We start from the raw sequence: 24,164 nt of genomic DNA on the forward strand, positions 1-24,164 counted from the left end.
GCTGAGAAAAAATAACCCGGTCTGTGATTGGACCAAAGAGCGACGGTGTTCCTCCGCTGAAGTTAAAAGTCTTCCGCGGGAAAACGAATCTCGTGGAACAACAAGGCGAATAGTTTTCGCGGTAGTAGGAGTTTATATTGAATTCCTTATGTTCTAGACGCACCTTGATTCTGTGCTGTATGTTTTTAACCCCTCCACTTTCCCGATATATTTCTGTTTGATTCTCAGCAGGGATTCTCAACGGTATCTGTCCATTCCTGTGCAGAGTACCAAGTAAATAATCAGGTCAGAACAAAAAATATATATAAAATATAAATAACGTGTCTTACCTAGTGCAGAAGATCTGAATTTATAATTTCTTCTTCTCTGCGTTTTGCCAAAAAAGAGGTTATGTTTTCATTTCAAATAACATCGTGTCTTGCTGTTTAATAATTTGATATTGTGGCTGCAGGTCTTTAGAGAATAGTGAGTTGAAGCAGACTAAATGTGTAAGATCATAATTACATTATCTTAATATAATAGGTTGTGATCTAAAGTGAGCCGGGGACTCCAGTGGGCTGCACTGCAAAGCAAGTTTAGTGGGTTAGCGAGTTTCCTCTCAAAATCGGCTATAAAAGTGCTGCCGTTTTACTGTTCAACTCATTCGAAGATGGTCTCACCATTTATTGATCCATGTATTTCATGTATGCTCCAGTATTGATAGGTGGGTCTAATGGTCCTGAGAAAGCAACATTTTAGAATTCAAGATACATTAATACACTGTAGTTCTATCTGTCTATCTATCTATCTGGAGAGGTAGTACTGTGATCAGGAATATAAGAGTTCAAGTGGTGTGAATATTTTATTTATTTATTTGTATCAGAGGGTAGATGTCATCTACCAATTGACTCTGAGTTATACTCATCTACTCGGTGACGCTGGGTCACACTCCTGCACAGGAGGTGGCGCTAATACACCTAAAAAGTTAGTGCCAGCCGCCTTAAAATGGAAGAAGAAGAGGTTTACTCGGTTTTGAAAATGGCGGCTTATTCGAAGGGTGAGGATGATATTTCTCGACGTGTGTACGGCACATTACAGGTAAAATATTTATATACGCAAGCAATATACTATACATTTAATAGATGCGTGGTTTTTTTTTTACATCATTGATATGTTGTGAATTTGTTTTCATTAAACTTCAATAAACTTCATTTATTATTCACCTTCTCTTCTAATTCCGGATATTACCTATATGTTTTTCCCTCTCCCTGAGGAAAAAAAGGTGACGAAGAACTGAGCTTCCCGGCCTTAAAAATACATTTTGGTGTTTTCATTTGTCCTATTCTAGATATTGAACATCAGACCAGGGAGACAGGTTTTCCCTTTCTATTTCTCGTGCCCTCTTGTTCTTGAAGTTAAAAGCCCTACTAAATATAGTATCTGCTCTGCAGTTAGTCCTGTAAACAACCTCTACTATATATTTTTGTTTGAAATGTATCCTTTATGTGACATTCACAGTTGTTTTTTTCTTAAGTTGGTATATAAACCTTCTTTTTGAATATCACTATTTATGGTATGATATTTTGAATTCCAGTATATCTGATATTGTAAATTATATGGTTGAATATCAGAACTGAAGAAGCCTCTTGGATGAGGCGAAATCGAATCTAATAAATATCAAATCTACACTCAAACGGAACAAAGCCATTCGTCTAACTCTGCTTTGAACAACAGACCGATTGTGTACAATCTTTAAAAACTGATTGAGAGGGGAAATGAAAATAATAGTCTCCAGGAATAGTAGATGAAATTGGATACTTTTCAACGTTAAGCCTGATGAACTCTCATGGCATACTAGTGTGTCGGCGCAGTGGTTGGGAATGACAGCTGTAATACCTTTTCCTGCTGTATTCTCTTTGCATAGGCTGCTTCCTGCCCCCTAGTGGACGGTCTTTTCCTGCAGGAAGCAGACAGCATGATGCAGCTGTTGTGTTCTCCTTCTCAACTCCGCACTGACATTCTGACATGGATCTGCAGCAGGTGGGGTAAACTTCATCATTCATCTCACCCCACTCCTTACATCTGCCATAATCTATAAACACTTCTGATCTCTTCTATTTTGCCATTCTTGCAGTATCAACCCCAATTTTTCTACTTCCAAATTGACATCTGTAAAAAACAAAGATGAAGACGAATTAAATAAAGGTAACTTTTGTACCAGGGCACAAATCAAATCTCTCTGTGTTAGGGTGTACAATGAGTTGTGTTTTTTTGTGTTTGTGTTATTTCACTGGAAATAAGCTTCTCAAAGAGGGCAAGACATTAAGAAGTTGTGTATTATTTAAGTAAAAGATTAAACAAACTCTTAACCAAAGGACTGACTAGTCCAATGATGAATGATGTTGTTTGTATTAGTCAACATTTCTGGCTGGTTTATTGTTTCTAAAATTGTTCCTCTAACCTCAGAGGTCCATGCATGTAAAATAATCTTCTCCCTAAAAAGTGAAAACAGTCTCTTAATCTGCTCATGTATGTATGTATGTTTTGTATAAGCAGAAATAGCCCTGGTTGGACAGGAGCTAATGCTGTGCAGATCAAGTGACCTGGACCTGATCAGGGTGAGACACTGAAAGAAAACCAGCAGTGACACCTTTAGTCAAATGTGAACTACTGACTACTCATTGCCAAGACAAACAAGATAGAGAATTGTTTAACCATTATTCTGTCACATCATTTTTGCAGGGTAATGCCAGTCCGAAACAACAGCTCCAGTTTCTGGAGCAGCTTTTAACTCTGATTCCCAGGTACAAGAAGGCTGCAGGACACAGGGTGGATGAGGAGATGCTACTGAATGAGCTTTACGCTGCCGAGAATCTGCCTCACCTGACCGAAATGCTGGAACCAACATTTGACCCATGGCCGGCACACATCAAGTAAAAATAGGAACAAAACATTCTCTACTAATTATGCACACCTTAAATTCCCCATAGCACTGCAGCATATTGTAATAATTTACAGATTATTATCAAATATAAAAAACAATTCCCAATTGTTTGTTGAGTGGGGGTGTAGCAAAAAGGTAGTTGAAAATATGGGTTAGAGCTGCAAGTGAAAATAAACTTAGCTGTTGTCCTGATTGGAAAATACTTGATAATAGTCATACACAATATAAAATAAGCTGCGATTGGCACACACAAATGTCTCAAAGTTAGTGTTAATAGGCCTAATATGTTTTGATAATGTAGTGACACACTTATATTTGGACTTATTCGTTGCAATCAAAACTAAGTAAATGGCAATCCAAGAATTCAACCCCAGTCGAATTAAAAAAACAAACAAACTTAAGACTGAAAAAGCAGCAACAAAACATAACAGGGTGCAAGTCAAAGGAAATGACACTTTTACTAACTCAATGGTAAAAACTAAATTTACTACTTTTACTATTTTTTTCATAAACAAATCAAATTAAAATATACAAATCATACTAAATGATGTGAATCCAAATTATATTATTTTCAAATACGTTAAAGTATGGCATTATAGCTTCTGCTTGCACCTAGTTTAATTTCACAGCTATTTTGTGGAGACAGTTGATTTAAAAAAAAAAAAAAGTTTCATATATAAAAATATATACGAATACAAGTTCAAGGCATCAACTCCCTAACTTTTGTCCTGCTTGTTGTATCTCACAGGGCGTCACACAAAGGCACCAAGTTTATTTGTAAACCATGCAAAGATGATGCCGACGTTGGTACCCTCTTAGAAACGACACAATCTGCACTTGAGCAGCTACAGTCTGAGGTTAGTGTTTGGTGAAGATATTTTAAAGACAACTGGAAACGACACTTAGATGTAACAGCACCTGAAACTCATGTTGCGTGTTCTCATCAGTGTGAGTTCCTGAAAGACGAGACCCAGAGTCCTGGCCTCTTCTCCCCCGGCTCCCTGCGTTTGGCTGCTAGTGATTTGCAACAGCTGATGGCAACCTTCAGCCACGTTTATGAAACAGACTTAAGAGAGTACTGTAGTCGGGAGCCGCCAGTCTTCAGCAAAGAGAGTGATGTCTTTCAGAGAGTGCACCAACTGCTGCTGGCCTGTAACACAGTAAGGCATCCACCCACGTTTACATGACAGCACTGTATTTTGTCAAAAGAGAGAGACCATTTTATCAGCAATGTAGTGATTTGTTTCAATCCACTCACTGTCTGAAACCAAAATCTCCTTTTATTGGCTGAGGAAAACATGACATAGCTTAGGTCCATGTCCCAGTCAATTTTTGGGAGACCATTGCTTTTTTTTTTTTTGTAAATTTTACATCAGTCTTAATTTGTGAGCCAAACAGGCTTAGGGGTGCCCAGACTTTTTTGGCTTGGGAGCTACTAGACATACTTTTAACATACTTCATATATGGATATATACATTACATTTATATTTTGCAGACACCTTTATCCATGGTCCATCAGGGAATCAAACCCAGGACTCTTTGCTTGTAAGGTGTAGTGGGTACTCATTAAATGCATGCATGCTATGCACAATACGACCCAGTTCTTACTGTATATGGCTGTATATGGTCACTGCTACAGTAGAATTATATTTACATTTAATTTTTTGTTTTAATTGCTAACGATCTACCATTAGACCTACCTATTGGGCATCCCTGTATTAGCCTTGAGTTTGACACCTGTGGCTTACAGCCTAGTTCTCATAATGTGTCTGACTGAGCTGTGTCCCAAGTTGAACACAGACGAAAGAGCGAACTCATTTGGCTTTTCAAACAAGAATGAAGAAGAACAAGAAGTGAAATAGTTTAAACAGAATTTTGTATGCTTTTATATGACTCCTCTCATATTCCCTTTCATTTTGTCTTCTAGGAGTTGGAAATGCTTAATGAAGTGTCAGAAGCATCTGCTTCCTTGAAGGACGAAGTGAACCTGCTGCAAACACAAGCCTGCTACTGGATGAGAGGGGAGAAGCACACTCTACGTTAGTATCTGCTTTGCTTGTCATTTGTTTTCTCACTGGCACCAACCACGTGTGCATGTTATGATACTGGTTTGAGAAGGTTTACAAGGCCAGTTAAAGGCACAGCATTATGAGTGGTAGTAAATTGATTAGTAAATAAGAGGGGTTGGAATTAAATAATCACAATTATCCAACCTGTTTGTAGTGGAAATCAACAAATAGACAAAAACAGTTGTTTGATTTTAGTCAGTTCTGTGAATTGTACCATGGTTTGCAGAGTGAGTTATTTTCAAAAATTGGGCAAAACAGTTATCCCACTGTGTGCATCAGCAAAGATAAGTGGATAGATGGGGTAATGTTACATATAACTGTAATTCTGGCCATGCAATAAAACGTATTATATTTATCTGATTAATCTTGAAAAGAAATTAAGTGATCATTTTAAATTCCCTAGGTATTTTGGCGTTTACAAAAGTAATTGTAAATGTATATTATAATCTCAGGTTTCATTTGAGCCTCATCACATCATAGTAACTGAACTTTACAGGAATTACATTTTTGTATCTTAACTGCCTTCATAATTGTATTTTTGATGGGTTTTTTTTTTTTAGCGGATCAAGTGGCAGAGCTGACCAAGCAAAGTCGACAGTTCCTCAACCTGTTTGACTCCTGATGAAAGAGAGGCCTAGTTACTTTACATTCCCTGATGACGATCGAAGTTTTGTTGTTATAGTCCCAGAATGATAAGTTTAGTCATGAGACAATAGTATTTATGAACCAAGACATTAGCATTGTGCTACTTTGTGCTGCCAGATGTTGCAAATGTAACTGTAAATATTCTTTAAATAAAGTCCTTTAACCTGTTTTTATTCATGAAACCCTGCTTTTATTCAATGTCCACATACATTGATAATTGAAAAATGCCTGTAACGCATGATTATTTTCATTAGTTGAAATTTAATTTGATCCATTAAATGTTGACTAGAACCTCACCACCTCAGAAATATTGCTCTTTTGTCCACACAAATATTTAGTTGCTAAATAAACAACTTAAGTTTCCAGCTGAAGAATACTCACTCAAAGATGTGTTGAAAATACTGTTGACGACTATAGTAAACAATTAATCGTTCATAAAAAGAAATATAAACAAATTGGTCTTAAGAATGCATAAAATAAATTTGCATTTAATTAACAATTGATATAGTAAACAATTAATCGTTCATAAAAAGACAAATTGGTCTTTAGAATGCATAGAATAAATTGGCATTTAATTAACAATTGATAAGTTATGACTCATTCTTCTAATATTTAAAACATTTTTTCTTCATACTTAACACAATCAGAATGAATAAAATAGATCTGTTTTTTTAAATGTGAAATTAACAGTGTTTTAATTCACGTATAGAACTTTTTAGATTTTAGCTTCCTCCATCAGGAATAGTGACAGTGCATTTTCTATAAATTTCTTATTCTATAAATTATTATTCATCATTTTTTATCCTGTGACAGTGCATTTTCTATAAATTTCTTGCATCATTTTTTATCCAACTGCCTTCATTTCAATTTATCTGCCAGATGGAGGGACTGAGTCTCTGCATCTGAAATCCACATGCGCCCTTGGCTTTAGTTTATTGAAGTAACAATAATAAAGCAAATACAACAGTCATTTATTCTATGACACCAATGTTACTAGTCAAACCCCATACATCAATACATTGACCAAAGGTTTACAGTCTGTCAGGCGGATCTTAACAGTGAACTTGAGTGGTATACATTAGACACCGTCCATCCAAGCTATCCCGTTCTATGGGACATGGTCAAAATGCTTGATGTGTCCACCTGGCCGTTCCAACTGTATGTTCCTGTAGGGCAAAGCTGCAGGGACTGTCCTGGAGTTCACAGCAACTACATCATCCACCTGCATCTCCTCTGAGGTCAGAAACCTTTGGTGGCCAACCACTCTTTCAGTTCCTTGTCAAAGTGTCCCTTGACAGTCAGAGTCATAGTGACCTCGTTTACTTGTGTGGGCAGGTCTTTTCCTGTTACCGCCATTAAATACTCCTTCACGTCCTTCTCTAAGGCCCAAATGTCTCCCTCCACTTTCCGTACTAACGTCATCTTGCGATTTCCATGGGTCAGGTCGGTGTACACCGGGATGTTGTGCATTCGCGAACGGCGGATCATGTAGGGCAGAGGTGGCGGAGAATCTGCCGGAGGTATCCAGCCAGACGGGGTTGGACCGGCGTGTTTAGGAGGAGTTGGAACTCTGGACGGCGGGATGAGCCGCTCTACGAACTTGTATTCCTCTGTAGATTCAATTATGCCCGCCTTTTTTTGTTCTGGAGCGCCGACGCAAAAGAGCCGGATGCCGGCAGTGGTGCCAGTAGCTCCAGGTGTCCTGCTGTGGAGCCTCAATACTCCGGGTAACGCCGTGCGGAATACAGCGGACGCAAGGGTGAAGCACGCCGCCATGTTGTGTAGCGGTGTAATTTCCTCGACCCGGATATAGATAATGACTTCCGTTCTCATGGGGGGAGCTTTCTCTAAAATGACGATATCAAACTGATGGATATTTATTAATAATTAGGTAATATTTTTGTACACAATATTTTTCTTATCGTATTATTGAACACATGAACAGACATTTATGCTACATATTGCTTTTATTTATATTTTCTGTAATTGAGCAGCAGAAAACAAATCGACTACTGCATTTATTAAACATGTGCTTTGTTATTTTGTTAATGTCATTGCAGGAAATATTATGTTATGTTATTTGTTTACTTTCTGACTAAATGTATAATCTATCATCTCTAGACATCATCTGTGTAAAATTCAATAGTATTGTCCAAGTTAATTAAAAATGTACCATGTATCCTGTCATCAAAAGGGTTAACATGACTCACCAGTGTGCTCAGCTGTGGGTCAGAGTTGCTGTTTGTAATTTATTTTAAGTTTAAGAATTCGAACCGATTAAACCAGTCTATCATTTAATGTTTGGAAAAATCACTTTTGACATAAAGTCGTTCAAAGCGGTTGTGTCCTTTCTCACTACCACTATACAATTCTATGACAACTGAACGGAGAGATGTTGAAACCAAACAACATACAGCTGTTTGAAGGCACCCACAGAAAAAAAAAGTTAGTTACCTTTGCTGTCACTGGTACAAGAGCGGACGCATAATATATAGCATAATATATTTTCAACATAAACCGACCATTCCTATGTAAACTGCGGACCTGAGCATCAGGATTAAAATAATTTAATCAACAAACATGGTTACCCGAACCATTGAAGTGGTAGTTAGAGCAGCACGAAGATCATCTGCTCATGTTTTCCTCGTGGGTGCTTGCAACACGCTGGTTTCATCCACTCAGTTCAAAATCAATTACTGCCTGGCAGTACTAAAGCAACAAACCCACGAAGCACAATGCAGCCACAGCTGCGACACAATGTACATCAATGAAGCATCGACGATAAAGAAAAACAATTAAAATATAAATAAAAAAAGAGAGATGTACTCACCAAAACTTTGATTATTTGTACGCAAACTCCATCCTCTCTGTCCTTGAGATTGCGTTACATGACTCTGTTGTACAGATAACGGTGTGTTGCAATTCGAACAAGTTCGTTTCTATCGTCATTCATTCTACTGTTACGCTGAAAGTCCAGTCTGTCCAGTCGCTAGCAATTCCCCAGATTCAATACTGACGGTCTTTTGACCAGCCAATCAAATCACTCAAATCACCAACGTGACTTTTGGCCAGCTAGAAGGCCTTGGTGTGGCCAACTAAACATTTGATTGGTTAAACTTTAACCAATCCAATCAGTTTTGAGTTGTAACCACCTCACTGTCAAACTGATGATGATGAATAAATGTGGTATTGTTGTGTACTCCAGACCAGCTGGTCCAAGTACTTTGAAAACATGGTACTCTTCTAGAAATTAAAAATATATGTATATAATAAATAAAATAAGATAAGAGTTGATTTTCTATGAAAATAACGTTCTATTAAATTTTAATACTTCTAGAAGATTAATGACTGGTGACACATAAGTGGGGAACCTAAAATATAAACATTTTACTCATTGGTGGTGCAGAGAATCCGGCGGTTAGTGAAACAGAGTGGGGCGCGTCTTTTCCTGCGTCCCTGTAATTGGAGTAGCAGTCCGACCTGTTTGCCTTGTCTACTCCCTCAACTTTCTTTAGGCTTTTTACAGCAGTGAGCTCAACACACTTCATACTGACAGAGGAGAGGAGAGGGGCAGGACATGGACAGGGACAGACTAAATGGACAGGACATCCCATTGAATAAGCTGGATGATATAGAGGTGGGTGACACACTGAAGAAAACTCTTCTTATTTATGGCCTTTTTTTTTTTACATCATTGCATATAGACACTCTTGTTTTTCTACCACGTGTTTACACTTTACATAAAAAGACCTGCATATGTAAGTAAATATAGTACCTTTCTGTGCACTAAATTCCACCAACAGAACGCATGAGCTAACAGTCAGACCGTGTCTTGCTAATACATTTTACAACAACTCATCTGTGGAATAGGCAACGACCTAAAAGTATGTATATCAGCGCCTGTTTTGACTTAAGCAATAAAAAGGAGAAGGAAACCACAGCTTAGCTTTGGCAAACAAAGGGACGTTAAAAGTACAGTAAGGAAACAGAGAAGAATGGAGCGGAGGAAAGTGCTTTTGACCTGTGGGGAGTGACGTGACCTCTTGGTTGTGCTGCTGCTGACGTCCTTTTAAAGGGACATCAGTGGCTCTCGTGAGGTCAGTATCAGTGGTGTGATGAAAGAAAACTCTGTGGTTTACAGAGAGTGACGCCCAGGTGTGAGCACGAGGAACAGAGGTTCCCTAGTCTTCAGGTTTCTCACACATCACTTCCCGCTCGTATGTGAAAAGAAAAAGAAATAATAAAAAAAAAGAAAGACAGCTCATACACTATAGAACATCCAACAGGTTGTGTCTTGTTTTCCTCTTCAGCTCCGGTGAGTTATCGCATGTCGTTCTGCCACACCCACAAATCCACACCCTGGGTCATGGTAACAGAAAACACACAAATTGTGTTGGGCACGAAACACTGTGACGTGTGTTCGTTTGCACAGGGATCAGTCACAGGTTTTACAGAAGGAACCAGATTCATTATTCAGAAAATACTAACCAACTACATGTATAGCTACTATTATCTATGCATCCATCCATCCATCCATCATTACTACATTACCAATGTGAAGATTAAGAATGCTCCTAACTGTAACTCACAGACCACTGTGTGCCTTTTACTGGCAATCCCATTTTTCTTCATTAATGTTCGCACAAATTATCTATAAAATTGTACCTTTTTGGTTTATTTTATATTTATTTGATCAACTCGGATCCAAACAGTGGTCTCTTCCTGTGGGTTCACTTCTAATTCTCATCCGTCTTCTAGCGGCCATTTCCTAGAAACTGTCTATGTTTCTTATGTTGTTTTTTTGCAACCACAGGCTGCGACAACCACTTCCAAAAAAGTATATCGTCCAATCAACATCAACCATTATGCCACAAAGAAGAGTGCGGCTCAGAGCATGCTGGACGTGGCCCTGCTGATGGCCAACTCTTCCCAGCTGAAGACTGTTCTCTACGTGGGGCCTCAGTACCGATTCTACATCCCACTTATCGTCCTGTTGTCTTTGTCCATCACGCTGCAGGTGGCAGTGGGACTGCTTCTAGTCTTCATTGGCAAGTATCTCTAATGTCCTGCATTGTTCTCTTGTTTTATTAAATATACAGATATTCCGAATCCTAAAATAACTATCTTTAGATGAACAAACTAAAACTTTTCATAGTTTAAAAAATCATTCCAAAATGAAGATAATCACAAGAAATAATCGACAAGTTAATTCATTATGCTGTGTAGGTTATATATTTAGTGATAAAAAATACAGTCAAAATAAGCTGACCAATTGTATCACAGCTTTTTAATGTATATATTTTTTAAATTTGTTAATCTGAAAATGAAAAAAATATCTCAACAAATCTTGGTGGTCTGTTTTAGAGTACCACTAGGGTGTGCTATTTCTAAACGTTTCCAGCAGATTTTGACAAAAACAATTCCTCTGTGTCTTTCCGTGGCGCTGATATTCTCTGTCCTGTGTTGTTGTGTCAGCAGTGAAGTACGATCTCAACGATGTGAGGAAACACAAAAAGTTGGACAGGATGAACAACGTGGCCACAGTCTTTGTCTTCTTCACAGTTCTCATTAACATCTTCATCACAGCACTAGGTTTTGAGGGCTACAGTGGCAGGTAACTTAACAACTCGATACATAAGAAATGCACACAGCTGTAGGGTCTCCAAAAACCTACAGTAGTTAGTCTTACCATGACACTTCACATTTCCTTTGCGCTTCTATTTGGACTTCACGTCGGTGCTTTATGGACGTCCCAGATGCATTTCTGTCAATGAAGCTTGCACTATTTTCCACTAAATGGGATTAGAAGTTGTAACACAACCAAAGATCAAAAACTGAATTGAGAGATGTAGTCGTGTCACCCCGTCGTCACCCGTTGACAGATAGGATTGGCTCCACCTCCCCGACAACTCAGGGAGAGCCCTACACCCCCACATCCTTCTGCCTTTGGCGGTGAATATTTGTTTCCCGCTTGGTTATGTGCATTTCTTATGTGCTACAGTTTTCTTCTTCAGTCAGAACTGAACAGACGAGCCACATCAAGCCGACCTCTTGTACCAAACTCTCACGACTCCTCTCTCTAATTCAAGGTCGTCATCATCATCACCTGTGGTGATAACAGAGCCAAAGCTCACTGTGCTGCCAAACGACCTGAATATGACCGGTATCAATTGAACCTGTCTCCGGACCAGTGGTACGTCAACTACCTGCGTTTTTTCCAATGAAGCCTTGGGATCAGAGTAGTGAGAAGTATGAGCACAGCAGGACCAGGTGGAACAGGTTTTTATTATCCAATGCAATCTTATCTCCGATAAGTTCACCAAGTAATACCTCGACATTAGCGGCTATCAACTGTATCTTCAATTCAGCATTACAGCTGTAAGAGGATAGAGGATTTCTGAGACGGTACTTGTTGGACTTTTGCTCTTTTCCAAAACACACAGAAAACACACACACACTGTCCATACACATTATAGACACAGACTGTTTAAAGCTTCTGTCTTGTACAATAATTTATTTAGATTGTTTTTGTACAAGTCATACATTGGTGGATGTAAACTGTATCGTTGTTGTGCGCGTAAATATATTTTTCTAACAACTTTGAAAATTTCTCCTATTTACTAGAAATACACACTTATTTATAACTTGTAATTAGCTCTAACCTTCCTTATTTCTACAATTACATTTTAAGGATTCCAGTAGCACTGAACAGACTCACGCACTTCTAAGCACAGTGTCAGGACTTGACGTGACTCAAGCCCCAGACATTTTAGAAAAATTATGGGTATTGTTATCCTAAATACAGGTGTCAAACTCAGGCCCGCGGGCCAAACTGGCCCATGGTGTAATTATAATTGGCCCACAAGATCATATCAAATGTGTATTAGAGCGGGTATTATAGCCGCTATATTCTGGCAGAATTTGTAGTATTAGCAGTGTATGCACTATATCATATCATATGCATTTTTGGTTGGTTGTTTTGCATGTGTTTATTATATTAAGCTTTGATCGTTCCAGATTTAATGTTTACGCAAAACTAAAGTGTTTCCAAAAAATTCATTACAATCTGGAGAGAAGGGAAAACATGAACGATTGCAATCAATTTTTCAGTGAGTATTGACTTTGACCCATGACGTCATCCCAGTTTTTAGTTTTGGCCGACTGTGAATTTGAGTTTGACACCGCTTGTTTAATACATCAGTGCAAATGAGTATTAGATGAACAAAAGGGCAAAATTAAATCATCAATGACCTCTAGCTGCGGGCCAAACATGTGGGTTTTCAGGCCAGAAGTGTCCCACAGACCAGAAGTTTGAGACCCCTGCTGTAAATACTGTAACCACTGTTGGCTAGTTTGACTCATTTGCCTGTGAATGTGGAGAATGTGAAGAATCAAACAATGGCAATAATGGCATAACTGAAAACTGAGTTATATTTGAAATATCAGCCAAATAAAAACGTCTAAAATTAGAATACCTTACTTCCTGTTGTTCCCTTAAAATACATTTGTACTTATTTTGAAAAAAAAAAAATTCTGTCTTTCTAGAAAGCATGTTCCTCTGTGGCAGAAATGCTGCTATCATAAATTTATAGACTTAGTTCTAACTCATGACCAAACAATTGTGGTCAAGGAAACAAATCCAATAATATAGCAAAGAAACAAATAAGCAAAACAATCATCTGTGAGGATAGAAAAAGCTTCCACCAATATCTTTGTGTAGCATGGTTTTGGGGTCTTGGTAAAAGGATAGATATCACAAAACAACATAGTCAGCATATTTTTTAAAAAGTCTTTAAATTATTTAAAAACTTGAACGCCTAACGGGTTAATTTTCATTAAACTTCAGCATATAGTAGACGTAGTAGATGACGACTGCTGTCACCAATGAGACAAACATCAGTCGAATCAGCCACAAAAAGAAGCCCACGCACTTCCTGAGCCAAGTCTTGGGTCGAGCTACTCTTCCACCAGCTGTTCTGGTTCGAATCTGCATTTCAGGCCTGAAGCAAAGAAGAGATGCAAACAGGATGAAGTCCAGGTTGGTATCAAACAGGGTGTGGTCTTGAACCATCTGTGCTTAGGGCAGTGGTTGAAGACTCACCTGGTCCCCCCCGTCAGCCCAACAAATATATTGAACTCACACCAAAGTAAATAAAAAATAAAAGTGCAGTTGTGCCATCACCACTTCAACTTTAAAATGTCCTCCCATTCATCAGACCACCCCTGTCATGTCCCAATTCTCCACCAGTGGGGCCCACCCCACACTTTGAGAAGCCGGGCTTAGGGCAAAATCCTCAGTCAAAAGTAACACTGTACCCTTAGTAATGTATGATGGCACTAATATAAGCAGTAGATCAGATTTAATGAGAATAAAACTTGGTTGGGATCAATAAAGTCTGTCCGTCCATCCATCCATCCATCCATCCATCTATCCAATTATCTACCTACCTACCTACCTACCTACTCATTAATCCAAATTAAAAGTTTGGTAACATGGAAAATACTTACTCTGTGTCTTCTGAGTCCTTGTCTTCATTTAAATCAGCACCACCTCTTTGTCTCACCCTGTGCGGAAAGAAAAAAAATATTACTAAAAATAAGCCCTGAAATCGGTTGGATCAAGAAAAACATATAGATCAAATGCATGATGTCGGACAAAACACTAACACTTTTTAAAGATCCACTTAAATGGAAAAAAAATGGAATATTATTTTTAATGTGTGTAATGTATAAGTATTATAACATCATACTTACAAGCTTGCATAACCCTCACGAGCAACCTTCAAAATAAAATGAGAATAGACTGTGATGCTTTGATTCTTACAGTTTGGGCAGAGACAGACAGACGGACAGACAGACAGACGGACAGACAGACAGACAGACGGACAGACGGACAAACGGACAAGAGGACAATAACTCACCAAAGTGCTATATGGGATGTAGGCAGTTTCATCATCATCCACCTCCTCTGTAAATATGTACAATATTGACAGTAGTAAGTTAGACTGTAAATAAATATATGATCAAACACAGATGTATTTGATGATATTTAAGGCCTGAAGGGCAGCAGCCTACCTTCTTCTCTGTAGTAGTGGTATTCAGACTGAGCTGAAAAAATGCCCATGGCCTTCTCCAGACGCTTCTCATACAGTCTACGAGTGGATTCTATTGTCACACAAAATGAGTGAAACGAATCAATGTAAGATGTTTAAAGATCATAACCTCCCAGTTGTTTCCCACTTGTCAACAAAACAGTCCAGTACATGTATTTAACTGAAAAGAAATTCATTTTGAGCACTACATTTATTTGCAGGTCTTTTAGAAAGCTGCATGTTAGAAAGATAAAGGAGCACATTGAATGGTTAGCTTATTGCTGACTATGCTAATCAGAAGCTCTCACCTAGCCTAGCTTTCAACATTCTTTCCTATATCTTGATGTGGCCGATCACTACTTATCAGTACTTATACCTCTATTGGAAGACACATATATATATAAATATATATATATAAGTATAAGTGTAAATATACATATATATAATGTTGTTGCAATCTCTCCAAAGTAATTTCCCTCTTATTTTTGTTTCTTACCTACAACCGGTCCATGATTAATGCAGTACTCATCCAGTAGTTGAGCGATCTCCTCATTCGTTTTGTCACGTAATGCCATCTGTAGAAATGTTATGTTGGATTATCTAAGTACTTTGTTTTCAGCAGCAACATGTGGTAATGGTAAGAAAGATTAGGTATTGGCCCATAACATAGACTTACAACTTAAAATACAACAGTACAACAAAGTTATGGTAGTTAAGTCAACGTCAATTTAAATGGTCCTCACTGTTGGAATTTTAGTATCTGTCTAGTAAACAGTAAGTAAACAAACAGATCTCTCACCTCAACCAAAACAACACAGTCTGTGCAGAAAGTGTGGTTCTGCTCCAGGGAGACAGCAGCAGGGGAGACGTTACTTTATCTGGACACAGCAGCGTTGTCACCACACCTTCTGCAGCAACAGGGACATGACTCTCGTGAGCAATGATTCTTTAAAAGAAAAGTAATAATCATAATTTCTGCCATGTAGAAGCTGATGACAAATGACACATCAAAGGTTTCTAACCCTGTGTATGAAACTGTTTTCCTTATGATGCATAAAATATCACTACCCCAGAAAATGCACATTTTTTATATTAGTTGCTAACTTCACTATTTATGAGACATGATCAGGATTTCTTTGCAGTATCAACTTTCTTTATCCTACTTCTAAAAACACAAAAGACTTTGGCCAAAATATAAATGAAACACTAGGCTCAGATGTACAGATTTACCCTTTTTTTCCTGTTTGGACAGGTGTTGTATTTGAGAAATGCCCCAGTTAAGAACGTAAAGCTCTTCAAACTTAAATCCACCACTGTTGTAGCCGTCTCAATTACAGGTCTCATCCAAAACACAAAGCTGTAAATAGCACAGATGGTTTCAGAGCAAAGTTGAAGTAGAGAAAACAAGTTGAACAAATGATCAGAACAGAAACACAATGAAATAAAAAAAGTGAGACTCAACTGATAAAGAGGCCAGAACTTTTTTTAAATCTTTGATCTTTTAAGGATCCTTTGAAGTAAAAGATACCATCAGTCTTCCTTGGCACATGATTGGCAGCAGTATAAGGATGTTAAAGGCTAAAGGAAAAACTTGTATAAGGACACTATCAGTTTCCTATGAATATATTTTTACAGTGAGCACTAATAAACAAACTACACAAGGTCAAAATAAAAGCCTTCCATCCTTTCCTCTCCCGGTAAGGCTTGGCACAACACTAGTTATGTCTCAAATCCTCTGGTAGGAGTCAAACCAGTTTAACCTTAACATGGTAATTAGAGCGCGGACGCGTGTAGTTTGGGGTAAACGTTTGACATTACTGCCTCCAAGTGGCTAAACTGAGTAGAGCAGTCTGCTTAGTAACATTTCGTTGAAACAACCAATTATTCTTGACATCAATCACAGAAAGCACACCGTCGATCTGTATTAAACCCTCTATATTGTGCAGTCATCAGTTAAGCATTTTCTGCATTTTGTGGAAATATGAGAGGAAACAAGTTTAGCCAAAACATTTTATTTAACCGTTTTCCATTTAAAACATGGCATACTTCAGACAAAATGCCTGGTTAGTATTCTTCACCTTCATCCTCTTCCTCCAAACTGTCAGCTCCCACCTCCTCATAATCTTTCTCAAGTGCTGCCATGTCTTCTCTGGCCTCAGAGAACTCTCCCTCCTCCATTCCTTCACCCACATACCAGTGAACAAAGGCACGTTTGGCGTACATCAGGTCAAACTTGTGGTCGAGCCGAGCCCAGGCCTCTGCAATGGCGGTGGTGTTGCTCAGCATGCACACCGCCCTCTGGACCTTGGCCAAGTCTCCACCAGGAACCACAGTGGGAGGCTGGTAGTTGATGCCAACCTTGAATCCAGTCGGACACCAGTCCACGAACTGGATGGAGCGCTTGGTCTTGATTGTGACGATGGCAGCGTTCACGTCTTTGGGCACCACATCACCACGATACAGAAGGCAGCAGGCCATGTATTTGCCATGACGGGGGTCACATTTCACCATCTGATTGGCTGGTTCGAAGCAGGCATTGGTGATCTCGGCCACTGTTAACTGCTCGTGGTAGGCCTTCTCTGCAGAGATGACAGGGGCATACGTGGCCAGAGGGAAATGGATACGAGGATATGGCACCAGGTTGGTCTGGAATTCTGTCAGATCAACATTGAGGGCACCATCAAATCTGAGGGAGGCAGTGATGGAAGACACAATCTGACTGATCAGCCTGTTGAGGTTGGTGTAGGTAGGACGATCAATGTCAAGGTTTCTGCGGCAGATGTCGTAGATGGCCTCATTGTCCACCATGAAGGCACAGTCTGAGTGCTCCAGAGTGGTGTGGGTGGTCAGAATGGAGTTGTATGGTTCAACCACAGCAGTGGACACCTGGGGAGCTGGGTAGATGGAGAACTCGAGTTTGGACTTTTTGCCATAGTCGACTGACAGGCGCTCCATCAGCAAGGAGGTGAAGCCAGAGCCGGTGCCACCTCCAAAACTGTGGAAAACCAGGAAGCCCTGCAGACCAGTGCACTGGTCAGACTGGAGAGAGAAAACGAGACACAGATAAAGACAAGTTAGAAATTAGAATGCATTTGACATTTTGAGTTTAATAAAAGAAAATTAAATAAGTTACTTACCAGTTTTCTTATCCTTTCCAGCACCTGATCAATTAGCTCTTTGCCAATGGTATAGTGTCCACGGGCATAGTTATTGGCAGCATCCTCCTTACCAGTGATCAGCTGCTCAGGGTGAAACAGAGAGCGGTAGGTCCCAGTGCGAACCTCATCTGTAGGGGAAATAAATAATACAAAAATTAGACATAAAATTCCAAAAACTGCAACACTTATCCAGAATCAAGCTTGAATTTAAAAAGAACGGCAATGCTGACACCAACCAATGACTGTGGGCTCCAGGTCGACAAAAACAGCTCTGGGGACATGCTTTCCTGATCCAGTCTCACTGAAGAAGGTGTTGAAGGAATCATCTCCTCCTCCAAGAGTCTTATCACTGGGCATCTGCCCATCTGGCTGGATCCCATGTTCCAGACAGTAAAGCTCCCAGCAGGCATTGCCAATCTGGACTCCAGCCTGACCAACGTGTATGGAGATGCACTCACGCTGTAGAGAGAGAGAGAGAAAAAAAACACGTTATAAAAGAAATGCTAAACATTACGTTGTCTTTCCAAAGCTAGTGCTAGCGACCACATGTTGAAAACGGTCCTGGAACAAAGTAACGCTCAATTTACAATTTTTAAATAATTTTCATTGCGTGACTGACACGGTGTCAACTGGGGGGGTGGGGAGGGGGAAGAGAAAAATCAACAGATAGTGTAACCTAATTGCAATAAAGGAAAATTACGGATGTCTTTCGACATCAAGCAAAAACGTCTATAACGACTATTGAAATGAATCCGGGTAACAAAAGAATATGTTGAAAATGGTTGCCGTTTTAGGCCAGACCTAATGTAGGTGGAATTATAAAATTAGCTCCACCTCTGGAAACGAAAAAAAAAAAATGTCTGAGGTACTCTAACTCGCATTGTGGGGGAGGGGTTTTACCTGCATTCTCTCGGCTGTTTCTTATCTATGACAATGACAGCTCATTCTATAGGCGGCAAAACTGAGGAATGTGAAAGGCACATTGCCCTTCAGCAACTGGGTCAAACCTAACTGCAAGGGCATAAGGCGCGAGGTGAAAGACAACTACATTTAAAATAAATCTCAAATACACCAAAAATGGCGTATGTCTGGTCTACAGCTATAAGGTTTAATAAAAACGTATATTGAATTTCAACTTATGTTTACACCGCAACTATTTTTATATTAATAAAAATAACACGTTCAAATCTAAAACAAATGAAAACCAATTGTCTTACCATTTTTCTGAAGTACTGACGTCACTTCAACCAAACTTTACTCTCACGAGGAAGGAACTTCGGCTCCTGTGTAAGAGGTAACTGAATAAATGTGGCTGGGAGGAGTTTTTATACTCCTAGACCGGGCGGGAGAACCTAGGAATTTAATTGGTCTAAATGCGCCACATGATCATCTTCCGTTGTTCCTATTGGTTAGCGTGAAAGTAGGACGAAATTTCTTCTTTGAAAAGCCACAAACGCAATGCGGAAGTTGAGCAATCCGAACTGATATGAGGCGTTCAAGGGTTTCGGCGAAAAACTTTTTTCTCTGGCCTGCTCTTTGCCCAAGTTTTTGTTACCTAAGCATTCGGTCACATAACGACACCGAAGTGATTTGGCGTCATCTTTTGACACCTGCTAGGCTTTATAAATCAAATAAATTACAGGTTTATTATGCGTATAGACAAAGGCTACAAGGCGGAAGTAGATAAATGAACTGTTTAACACAGACAGCATAAGAACATTTATTTATATATTCGTGACAATGACGGGAAGAACCTCTGCTGGTTTCATAAACATATTCGAATAAACGGTAGCAAAATTCTGACTAAATACCAATGTCAACAAATAATGAAATTAGTCACCAAATCACTAAATGGAGGTTACATTTGGCAACGCTCGATGGATTTTGCAAATAAAAAGAGACCATGTAGTACGGTTAGACTGAAGCATGTAATAAAGCAAATAACAATTACATAAACACGGTGCAAAGGTTCAAGTGAAACATTTGGTTTTTAAAGGCTACGAGAATAAAACATTTCCTTAGTCCCCTAAAACGCGGTGTTTCCCAACTTTTTCAAGACCCGGCACATGTTTTACATGGCAAAAATCACACGAGACACCATCAATATATGTCAACATGACAATTTGGAAAGCTCTAAAAGTCTCTTGTTTAAAAATCTTATCGTCCCTTGCTGCCCTCTAGTGGAACAAATTCCATTGCTCTGCATGCCAATGTAATGAAAGTCCATTTCCGGCGCTTGCATAAAAAAAAGAATCATAATACATAATAGTTTTCAGATCAATAATAATAGGAATTATATCATTTTCCACGCTACAGCAGGTCACAGCTGATAATCTCTCACATCACACTAATGTATAGTGTTTGGAAATGCTCTAACAAATGTGCAAAAGAATGAATAACATTACTATGAAAATGTAGCAAAGCTTTATATTAAACAAGGCATATTGCAATGTGTGTTGTACATTGTTACTTTGCATTAAGTAATATTGTTTTAAATATATTTTACTCATATAAATATTTACTCATAATAGTGGCTGTGTGACATTGACTTTAGAAACATACCCTGTCATCTGACATCATTAGCATCGTAAATACTACATCTATCAATTTATATTTAGATAAAGAAAAAGGGGAAGTTTGCAAAATAAATTGTATAATAATTTAACATTTTCACAACCCACCCACCCACAGTTGCTTCATCTCCTTCTAGTGTTGACCTTAATGAAAACTTCTGATGTAAAGTGAAAACAAATCCACGCACAGACAGTCTTACATTGACAGAAAAATACTTAGACAACTTTATTGTGTATCAAAATACTGTCTTACAAACACTTTTAAAGCCTTTTATTTAGGACAAGATCCATTTTTTGTTCAAGAATATAGATTATGCACAAAGCAAGCTACGAAGATGAATGGGGTCCAAAAGTGGGTGATGTTTAAACACGGAGCTAAAAGATCAACTAATTTTGTCTCAATTCGGTCCATCACAATTCATGCTTCCCCCTTTCACAGGACAGACAAACCAAATCATCGTCAGCCCTTATGTCAACAACTTCACTGAACTTCCCTTTTTTATCCCTTTTCATTTTTATTAAAACTTGTGGTCCGCAGCCAAAGGTGAACTACCTAAACCACATTTCACGCCAATGGAATTCAGTATCTTTCTACATGTGTGGAACAAAAACACTTCAGCATAAAAGGTAGAAAAGGGGTGACAGGGAAAAGTAAGCTACAAGGAAATGTGTCCTCTCTCCGTTAACCTTTGTTGTCCTACTGAATATCGTCATCTCAAGTACTCTGTCACTTTTCCGTTTTATTAGGAACAGCAGTGGCTAAAACTGGATCACACTAGCAGCATGTTTAACAATCAGGTTAGCTAAAGAACATTGTGAGCAACATGCATCATGGTGGATTGAGCCAGTGCTGCAATGAAGATGATATGATTGGGACAGGCTTGTTTTGTTTTTAATTGGACAGTTGAAACAGGAAGTGTCACATATAATCCCACAGATCAGAATCCAAAGACAGACTGTCTATAATAAAAATGAATCAATGTTTGTATATAAGAGTAGCTCCTCCAGTGTAAAATGCAACCTTTCATCTAATGCAGGGTCTAGAACTACTGTTGCTGCTAAGCTAAGCTAAAGCTATCCTAAAACTAGATTAGACCAACCTGCTCAGAAAATGTAAAACAACCTAAGGCACAACTGACTGCCATCTTACAGTAAATGTAAAAGGTGCTTCTTTTCTATTCCTCTCCATTATTATACCGAAGGAAGGGATTAACGACATTAACAAATGGAGTGGTGGTTGTGAAAAGAGAGGAACTTTCAGTGTTTATTATTCATCTTTGGGAAAGATCCTGAAATGAGTAGTAGCAGAAATCTGGCTGATGGTAATCACACATGTGACAGTGTCATTGTTGTGGTTTCAAGACAGAACTATTTGTGAGTTTGCCGCTATACACTTAGAAGAAAATCTGAAGGATTTATTGTAAAACAAGATGCAAAAATGACCAGGCATGTCAACTTGTAATATTGGAGGGGCTTGTGTGGCTGTAAACATCAATTAGTTAGATTAAAGATGGAATTTTTATTTTTATTTTGAAACAAACACTGGTTTTAAGTTTGTTGACTATGGGCTGGGATTTAGACAGTGATGTGGTATGGACTGCCTGGGATGTGTTCATCTCCCCATTTGATGACCAGGATGTACTCTCCCTTCTCTTTGAGCTGGTAGCTGACGTTGTACAGGCGGTTGCCCAGATGTTTGACTAGGATCTCCTCACAGGGCACCTTAGGACCATCGACGCCAACTAGGAGCATGTTACGACCTGTGGATGAAAACACCCCTTCAGTACTAGTAGCTGAGCGAGCAACTTAACATGAGTGATATGAACAAAAAAAACTAAGCTTTTTACAAAAATCAAAGTTTGATACAGTTTGTTCCTTAAAATTAACAATAAAATTTTAAAAGTTCAACCATGAGTTTGTAGAACCATGAGTTGTAGAACGTGTATACAAAACCGTTCTTTTTATCGTGCAGTCATTCGATGAGGTCTGCCTTGTCAAAATTCTCTGCTCCTACTCACCAGCTTTGCTGCAGTCAACACTGAAGCTATTCTTCTGACCGATGTAGCCCTTGGTCAGACCCAGACCCTTAGCCACCACTTTGCTGGCATCTGATTGGATGGGAGCTCCCTGCTGAGTGCCGCTGATGGCACGGGTCACAGGGTCAACCATTACAGAGGAGGTTTCGTGCATGCTGTGGCTGGACACGAGCTTGGAACCTATAAGACAAAGAAGATGAATAGTTAATAAATGACTAAATAAATAAACTCCCACTCAAGGTTTTCAGCAGGCTTTTTTGAAATATTCCTCACCAGTGATCTTGGCTTTGAAGGGACTTCCAACAATGTGGTAAGGGCCACCATATTTGATGGAGATGAGATAGTTGCCAGGAGCCATTGGGGTGTATGTGACCCTGTAGCCCTCAGGACACTCCACGCAGTCCATCTTCACCTTAGATGGCCCGTCAATGGTCACAGCTAAGGCCCCGGGGCCGGCGTTGCTGGTGTTAACAACAAATTCACAAGAAGTTCCTGTGTGGAGTTGGGAAGAGGATGTGTTTTAATGGAGAGATTGCCACCTCCCCTAGACCAGTAACTAGTATCTAGTATCAGGCTTTGTGCAGGATCAAGAAACGGCAGGAAACAGATGTACTGCATTTCATTGTCAACTCTTTTCCTGGAAATGTATTTTTTTAAAACACATCTCAGGGCTCGTAAAATGCCTTTGAAAACAATTGCTTTCTAAACTTGGACACAGCCTTATTCTCCAGTTAACTTCAAAACATCACCTGTGGTGCCTCCCTCCAGTCCTGGTCCATAAGCCGACACCATGCCAGGATCTCCAGACTGGCCTGTCTCTCCAACTCTGATCTTGAATGGACTTCCTGGAATGTGACTTCCATTGAACTTAACGTCAATAAGATAAAGACCGTTCTCTCTGGGGATGAACCGCACTGCGTATTTATCTGGACAAAGAAGTATCAATGATTAGTTGATAGGTCACAGACAAATACAACATGGCCTTCAGCGACACACTCGTGGAATATAATCTGATAAAGAAAATGTTGCCACTCTTTGTTACCTTGGTCAATCTCTGTGACACAGCATTCCTCCAGGGCTCCAGACGGGCTGTGCACCTTTGCGTCGATCACACCCTTGGCTCCATTAAGGCTGACGGCAAACGATGCTGGCTGGTTCACCTTCAAACCGGACTCCTGCTCGACAACACATACTCACACGCTCAGCGCTGTCCAATTTGTCTGACCACACACTTATTTTAGTGACCTTTAGTGTTGACACTGAGGACACTGGCTTTATGCTCCTTTCGGCATCTATTTGCTAGGTGACGATATAAACCTCAAAATGAAATGCTTGGGTCATCATGTGTCTTTAGGCTAATATTTTTAGCTAACTTTTTATCATCTATATTTCGTTGTATTACAATTTTTTTGTCTGTCTATCTAGCCAGTGTAGCCTAGCATATGATAACTGTTTGCCAACTTTTGGCTAAACCTTCAGTTTTTTGTCACACCTTTTTAATTTATATTTGGTTAACTCTATTTTTGTTACCATTTACCCAATAATAGTCTTTAATTATCTTTTGGCTAATACTCCATTAAGCGTACTTAACTATATTCCTGTTCTTTTACTAAACCTTTAGCAGTTCCCCCGCTCTGGAACCAGTGTTCAACCATCAGCCTTCTAACT

At 39.2% G+C, this 24,164-nt stretch overlaps 6 protein-coding genes across 9 annotated transcripts in view; 2 read left to right on the forward strand and 4 right to left on the reverse strand.

The window, feature by feature from the left end:
- snphb (syntaphilin b) overlaps positions 1-24,164 on the reverse strand; it is a 1,167,912-nt gene that overhangs the window by 202,357 nt on the left and 941,391 nt on the right. The window lies entirely within an intron of this gene.
- Positions 48-5,929, forward strand: haus7 (HAUS augmin-like complex, subunit 7). Of its 2 annotated transcripts, none has more exons than XM_025059400.1 (9): positions 48-285; positions 1,904-2,019; positions 2,114-2,184; positions 2,536-2,597; positions 2,722-2,912; positions 3,672-3,780; positions 3,871-4,083; positions 4,851-4,962; positions 5,553-5,929. In XM_025059400.1, the coding sequence occupies exons 2-9, from the start codon at positions 1,955-1,957 to the stop codon at positions 5,612-5,614; spliced, it is 885 nt and encodes a 294-aa protein (XP_024915168.1). In that variant the 5' UTR covers positions 48-285; positions 1,904-1,954; the 3' UTR covers positions 5,615-5,929. The 2 variants fall into 2 exon arrangements, with proteins under 2 accessions (XP_024915168.1, XP_008316585.2); XM_008318363.3 differs by lacking the exon at positions 48-285 and adding an exon at positions 843-1,077.
- Positions 6,556-7,982, reverse strand: mrpl49 (mitochondrial ribosomal protein L49). The gene has a single exon (XM_025059403.1). The coding sequence runs from the start codon at positions 7,468-7,470 to the stop codon at positions 6,877-6,879; it is 594 nt and encodes a 197-aa protein (XP_024915171.1). The 5' UTR covers positions 7,471-7,982; the 3' UTR covers positions 6,556-6,876.
- Positions 9,008-13,211, forward strand: LOC103384727 (ninjurin-1). Its single transcript, XM_008318362.3, has 4 exons — positions 9,008-9,274; positions 10,451-10,685; positions 11,116-11,251; positions 11,727-13,211. The coding sequence occupies exons 1-4, from the start codon at positions 9,215-9,217 to the stop codon at positions 11,809-11,811; spliced, it is 516 nt and encodes a 171-aa protein (XP_008316584.1). The 5' UTR covers positions 9,008-9,214; the 3' UTR covers positions 11,812-13,211.
- Positions 16,726-19,261, reverse strand: LOC103384726 (tubulin alpha-1C chain-like). The gene is made up of 4 exons (XM_008318360.3): positions 19,105-19,261; positions 18,124-18,346; positions 17,867-18,015; positions 16,726-17,768 (listed from the first exon to the last, which is right to left on the reverse strand). The coding sequence occupies exons 1-4, from the start codon at positions 19,105-19,107 to the stop codon at positions 16,794-16,796; spliced, it is 1,350 nt and encodes a 449-aa protein (XP_008316582.1). The 5' UTR covers positions 19,108-19,261; the 3' UTR covers positions 16,726-16,793.
- The window catches only part of flna (filamin A, alpha (actin binding protein 280)), a 45,757-nt gene continuing 42,249 nt past the window's right edge, over positions 20,657-24,164 (reverse strand). For both annotated transcript variants that reach the window (XM_008318357.3, XM_025059367.1), the window contains 5 exons: positions 23,539-23,671; positions 23,246-23,422; positions 22,770-22,988; positions 22,479-22,676; positions 20,657-22,220 (listed from right to left, as the gene is read on the reverse strand). In XM_008318357.3, the coding sequence (XP_008316579.1) occupies positions 22,036-22,220; positions 22,479-22,676; positions 22,770-22,988; positions 23,246-23,422; positions 23,539-23,671 (912 nt within the window). In that variant the 3' untranslated portion in view covers positions 20,657-22,035. The remainder of the gene's footprint in view (positions 22,221-22,478; positions 22,677-22,769; positions 22,989-23,245; positions 23,423-23,538; positions 23,672-24,164) is intronic.

Source organism: Cynoglossus semilaevis, chromosome 10 (assembly GCF_000523025.1).
Source record: "Cynoglossus semilaevis isolate Cse_v1.0 chromosome 10, Cse_v1.0, whole genome shotgun sequence".
NCBI classification, from domain to species: Eukaryota; Metazoa; Chordata; class Actinopteri; order Pleuronectiformes; family Cynoglossidae; genus Cynoglossus; species Cynoglossus semilaevis.